The sequence below is a fragment of the Merops nubicus genome, unplaced genomic scaffold (assembly GCF_000691845.1).
Source record: "Merops nubicus isolate BGI_N331 unplaced genomic scaffold, ASM69184v1 scaffold34324, whole genome shotgun sequence".
NCBI lineage: Eukaryota > Metazoa > Chordata > Aves > Coraciiformes > Meropidae > Merops > Merops nubicus.
Genome location: NW_008605474.1, coordinates 2566 through 8853, shown reverse-complemented (window position 1 = coordinate 8853; position 6288 = coordinate 2566). Strand labels below are relative to the sequence as shown.

The 6288-nt window shown below is 54.1% G+C and overlaps 1 protein-coding gene across 1 annotated transcript; it reads left to right on the top strand.

Annotated features, from left to right (window-relative positions):
- Nucleotides 1-781: 781 nt before the first annotated feature.
- SYNGR1 (synaptogyrin 1) lies at nucleotides 782-5569 on the top strand (the record flags this gene model as incomplete). The annotated part of the gene is made up of 3 exons (XM_008939351.1): nucleotides 782-1019; nucleotides 3014-3159; nucleotides 5195-5569. Coding segments are annotated over 3 exons (603 nt in total), but the record flags the coding sequence as incomplete, so codon positions are not given.
- Between the last annotated feature and the right edge of the window lie 719 nt (nucleotides 5570-6288).

Sequence of the window (6288 nt, the reverse complement as noted above, 5' to 3'; positions counted from 1 at the left end):
CTGATTTAAAGCAACATGCAGTGGCAGTGACACAGAGGGAGGACTCATGGTGGTGGCCCTGCCAGGTAGATCTGGAAGGGGGAATGTGTGGCCCATGAAATCCATGGGGAGTGTTGAAGGGCACTGGCATAAGGGTGTGTGGGCAGAAGGAGAGGTGCTGTCGTGGGCTGAGCTGATGGCAAACTGCTGGAAATGGGGAAATGGGGAGGGCAGGCGTCTGGCAGAACTGAGCTGCAGAGCACACAGGGCTGTGGGTCGTGAGAGGGTGGATGGGGAAAAAGGGCGTAGTAGCCAGAGAGATAAAATCAGTGAATGAATGCATGGTAGAAACAATGAATTCCTAGAAGGGAAAGGAGTGGGTGGGAGAACTGGTGCAGACTAAGAGGATTTCCACTCTTTGGAGCCCTTGTATGCAGGCACCCACACCAAAAACATATCCCAGTTCACGCTGCGTGTTGCCTTCCTGTGTGTTTGTGGGGAGCCACTGTTACTGCAGACTGTGACTGCTTTTCATCCCTTTAGACTAGATGGATCAAAATCAGATGGATGAAAAAGCTCAATCTAAAAGTGTCCTATTTTAATATAATCCTCAGAAATAAAAGTAGACCCTCTCCCCAGTAAATTTGCCATGGCTACACAGATGAGGCAGCGGGATGGGAACTCAGCAGAGCAGAGAGGTGCCTGCAAAACATCCGTCCCCTGCAGAGCTCCTCTCTTTGGGGCTGATCCAGAGAGATGGGGCTCTCCCTGACGTGTCTCCTGCCCGACGTGTCCCCACCAGGTGTTCTCCATCGTGGTGTTTGGCTCCATAGTCAATGAAGGGTACGTGAACCGCCTGGATGAGTCGAAGGAATACTGCATCTTCAACCGCAACCACAACGCCTGCAACTACGGCATCACCGTGGGCGTCCTGGCCTTCCTCAGCTGCCTTCTCTACCTGGCCCTGGACGCCTACTTCCCGCAGATCAGCAGCGTGAAGGACCGCAAGAAGGCGGTGCTCTCGGACATCGGCGTCTCGGGTGAGCCTGGCGGGGGCTGCCTCTCCACAGGCATAGCCCAGGGAGCCCTTTTTTGGGAGCCGCGGGTCTCGGCCTCCCCGGCGTGCCGGTGCTCGCTGAGGCTGAGCGTTGGTGGCTCTGGAGGTGGATGTCCCAGTTAGAAGGCAGAATTGTGTCCCACCTCCCTTATCCCTCAGTTTCCCAGGTAGAGAGGTAAATAAGGAAGGCAGGGGTAATGAAAACCTTGCACCGAATTGAAAATTAGCAAAATGAAATATATTATTTAACAGGGAAACAGAAAGGAAGAAGGGTAGGGGTTTAAACAGGATACAGAAAGGAAAAAAGGGTAGGGGTTTAACAGGGCAAGGGGGGGTTATAGGAACAACAAGGCAAGGAAGATTAAACTTCCAAATATACAAAACCCAAATGTTGTGCTGAGGCTCCCCAGTGCTGGATCTCGCTGGATTGAGATGGATTGAAGCTGGATGCACAATCCTTGGATGTGGATGGAGGCAGGGAATCAGTCTGTAGATCAGGCCCAGGTCTCCAAAATGGCCACGGCCACGCGTAGCACAGGGAAGCCACAAGCCGCAGCAGCCGCAGCGTGTGTGTCTGGGGTGAAAGGCAAGGGAGCAAGAGAGAGAGCAAGAGCAAGAGCAAGAGGGCAAGAGGAAGAGATGTGCCTTTCTTGCCCCTTTTATAGACCTTGGCAGGCAAGTCCCTAGGACGGGAAGAGGGGAGTGGGAATAGAACAGGTATACGCCCCTTTCATTCAGGATTGTAGCTGGTATTTGGTTTCAGATCTCCACCCACCAGGGGCAGCAGGTTTCAAACCATTACAGTGGAGCTGGCTTCTTTTCCAGCTTTGGGTGATTAAACCCTGTATGTTTTCACATTAAAAAGAAAATGTTGAAGGTTTCGTGCAGGCTGACTAAACCAGTCCTCCTAGGTCAGCTGGTGTTCCTCCTGTGAATCGCTGTGCAGGGTCTCATCCAGCCCTAAGGCTTATCCTAACTTAAGCCAGGTCTCCATTCCCAGTGGTGTGTTGAAGTGGCAGACACAGGGATGCTGCGTGTGTACGTGCAGATGTAACACCAGCCAGCAGCATCACCAGGAGGCTCTTTGCTCTCACACTGATCCTGAGTCGCTCCCCTGGCTTACTCCAGCCATCCAGGCAAACTTCACCACGTCAAGGTTTATCAAAGGGGCCACGGGTGGAGCGAGGGCAGGATTGGGTGCAGCACATGAACTTGTTTAGGGCTTCTGGCTTGCAGATTTCTTCATGGTTAGCCCCTTGCTTAGCAGTCCTGTGCACAGCTCACAGGAGAAGGGGAAGGACTGAGCCCTGTTTTGCTGCCACTTTGGAATGCCCACTTCCCTCACTGGTGGGTGTCTGGCTGCACCTGGCAAAGAGGGCGAGTCCCACTCCTCACCACCAGCTGCCAGCCTGGATTTGGGTCTCCCCCAAACCATCACCCCTTTGCTGGGGGTGCAGCATGTTAATGATCCTTCAGCACCTTTCCTCGGTGTGAGTCCCTCTGCCCCAGCTGTCCTTAGCAAAAGCTCTGTGCAGCTGCAGGGAGGTTGCTTCCCACTCTTCTGCAGCTGCCTTGCAAGGAGTTGCTCTTTGCTCGTCCTTGCAGGACAGGGTTGTGAGGCAGTGGCTGTTTCAGAGAGTCCAGGTGATCACTCCTGTACTGGAAGCCCTTCAGGCTCCCTCCCAAGGCCAAACACAAATCCTGTGATCAATCCAAACACAAGCAAATGAACTCTCCTGAGGTACTTTGTGCAGACACCTATCGTCACCTTGACAATTCAGCTGTCAGCAAGCCTGCCAGCTTGCCTGGGCTTAGACAGGCTGCACTGTCAGAGTTTGGCTCAGTCTGCAACACTCTAGTGGGTCTTGCAGGGTTGAAGTTTCCAGAGAAACGTGATGTGGTTTATGTTCCATTCACACAAGCCTTCTGGATGTCTCTCCTCTTCCCCTTTGGCATGCTGGTGGTGGTCCATCCCAGCCTTTTGGGCATTCCTCTGGTTCGTTGGCTTCTGCTTCCTGACCAACCAGTGGCAAGCTTCAAAAGAAGAGGACAACCCATTGAATGAGGGAGGGGATGCAGCCCGAGCAGCCATCACATTCTCCTTCTTTTCTATCTTCACTTGGGTGAGTACAGCAGCCATGATGTTGGATAAGTGTCCTCTGCACTGTATTAACTTGTGAGGAATGGAAGGGGACTGGAAAAGAGTGATTCCTCTGAGATCTCAGTTCACGTGGCTCCTGAAAAGGAAAAGCAGGATGGGAGGTGGTTAGGAGGTAAACTTGGGAAACAAGGACTTAGAAAGAAGGTGCTAGAGCATTAAATAAGCACAATGGGAAGGAGGGTCCCATATCCCAGTGAGGAGTGTCCTTGAGAAACCTCTAATGTGACTTTGCCTGAGCCAGCTCCCCAGGCATAATTTTCTCTGGATGTCAGAGGACTTTGACAGCATTTACACCTCAGATGAAGCAGAGAAAGGAGCTCCAGGCTGGGGCTTGCACCCATCTCCCTCCCTGCTTTACTCCCATCATGTGAAATGTCATAAGCAGCCACGAGGCTACGATCAATCCGTGTCCCTCTGGGCTCTGTCTGCACCCATGACTGCAGCACTGCCTCACTGGGTTGCCTCTTAGGAAGGTGATGGTGCTGTCTCTTAAGACTTCTCTTTCCCCAGCAGTTCTTTATTGCTAGTTTCCCAGTAAAACTGTGGTGTGCAATATAAATATCACTGACTATTTCCTTCTGTCTCTGCATGCACCAAGCATGAGTGATTTTAGTCTGAAGTGACAGGCTAGTGCCAAGCTGAAGCCATTTGAGGCCCGTCTCCATGTGCAAGTCCTTGTGGCTGTGTTCTTTCCCTTAACACTGGGCAGGGGCCAGTTAGGAAGGGTGCTATAGGACCACGAGGCTGTCAGAGAGGGAGTGGGGCTGCAAAGGGCTGTGCAGTCAGCACCTTTGCTGAGGTGACACCAAGTGGGAGGGACAGCAATGTGTGTGTCTGCCACCACCACCTGTGTCCTGAGCTTGAGTGCTGCCAAAAACCCCTTGCAAGCTCCAGCATGAAGTGTGACGAGGAGCAGCAGTCCCTCTGAACCCTTTTTGAGGTGCCACCACCTGCAGTGGTCCTCCCTGATAGGAGGCTTGTGACTGGCTAAATAGGCAACCTCTGTCCCTGGTTCCTTGGGGTTTTTATTTCAGTCAAATGCTCTGGTTTGCTCTCCCTGACTGATTCTCCTTCCCACACCCCTCTCTCTCCTCACAGGGCTCCCTCACGTTTCTGGCTTTCCGGAGACTCAGAGACATTACTTTTCAGGAAGAATACAACACCCTGTTCCCTAACTCCCCATCCTTGCTGCCTTAGTGTCCCTCCTTGATGGGAGAATTTAGGGGAAGGGGTGGAAGGATGCAGCTGGAGGAGGTTACTGAGCAGGGGTGGGGGGATCTCCCTCTGGGGAGCTGGAACTGGCAGTTTCTTCTCCTCCTCCTCTGCTCCCTTCTCTCCCTCACCTGTACCCTAACTAATGCTGCATAACACCACTGTGCCTTTCTTTTGATGACTGCTCAGACTTAATACTTCAGCCAGGAGATGCCCTCTGCCCCCACCACTTTATCTCCTCCATTTTCTCCCAGCCCTCCTTGCCCCAAAACCTCTCCCCCACCAGGTGCTAGACTGCTCACCTCTGTGGGGCTGCTCTGGGGACAACGAGTCATGCCTGCTGGGGGTGTGCAATGCCAAACCCTGTGCCTGGGCTCCTGCTGAGGCAGAAGAACTTCCCGGGGGCAGGAGGGGCCGGGTGGGATAACCACGTGCCAACCGAACCTCTGCGACCTGTGCCATATGGGTGGAACCCCACCGCCGGGCAGGAGGTGCCCAGCACACCCCAGAGATAACGGGGAGCCCCGTTAGAGGTAGCTGGGCTCGCAGCCCTCCTGCCCAGCTCTCCTCTTTTCTGGGGGGCTCCTGCTCTCCGTAGGGCAGCCTGAACCTCCACGCTCTGGGGGGGCGTTGCGCGGGGGCCCTGCCGGGCGGGGCTCACACACTAATCCCTAACCACTACTAACCCCACTGCTCTTTGTTTCTCTCTCTCGGTACGTTCCCCTTCTCTCTCTCTCTCTCCCCTCTCTGCTCCCCACCTCCTCCCTCCACCTCCTCCCTTCAAGGTGGGCCAGGCGTTCCTGGCGTACCAGCGGTTCCGGCTGGGCGCCGATTCGGCCCTCTTCTCCCAGGACTACATGGACCCCAGCCAGGACTCGGGCATGCCTTACGCTCCCTACACCAACGAGGAGGATGCCACAGACGCCGTGGGGACGTACCAGCAGCCCCCTCCAGCAGATGCTTTCGACACCGAGACCCAGGGGTACCAAACGCAGAACTACTGAGCCACCGATGCCCCCTGCCCTCCCCCTTGCCCTTCTGCCCCCTTTCCCACTGCCAGCAGAAAGCCAAGGCACAAGCCAGAGACGTGCGTACTGGCACGAGAGGTGGCTCTCAGCTATGCTCCAGCCTTCTGGGTCATCTGTTTTTATTTATTGTTTATAGAAAAGGAAAAGAAAAAAAAAAAAAGAAAAAAAGGTTTCCCCCCCCATCACCTCTTCCTTTTCCTCTTCCCCAAAACTACCTGCCAGAACCAGATTCTTCCAAAATCTGTTGCTGCGTTGTGAGAGGAAGGTCCCCCCCCTTCCCTGCTCTCCCTCCTGCCTTGCTGCAGAGGGTGGAGTCTGGCTGGTGGGCAGGAGAGGGGCTGTGGCACCAACAGGGCAGGAGAGAGGTGTTGGAGGTAGAAGGAGTGAGAGGGATCAAGGATTTTCCTAGAAGAGATAGTGTCACTAAAGGCTGGAGTAGATGTAGGAGCATCTGAATTAGGCTGGAAGGCCTGGTGGCTCAAGGAGGGGGATGTTGTTGGAATTAGGGGAGTGGGAATGGCATCTCCCATGCAAAGCCAGGTGGTCTATTCTTTGCCACACGTTAGTGTAGGGGGGTGCTTTATTTTTGGAGGGGTTGGGGAGAAGTGGTCTTGGGAGAGGAGCACAAAGAAGGAGGAAGATTTGCAGGATATTTGAAAACCACAGGCACATCTGTAGGTTACAGCAAGAGATCTGGCAGAGCAGAGGGGCAGTGCCATGGGAGTTACTCCTTCTCCAGCCCCCTTGGAGGTGGTTCTCCTCACCTGCCCATCCTGCTCACCATTCTTCTTAGACCAGTGTTTGCTGAGGCAGGAGAAGAGCTGTGCCTGCTCCCTGGCCCCCAAACACTC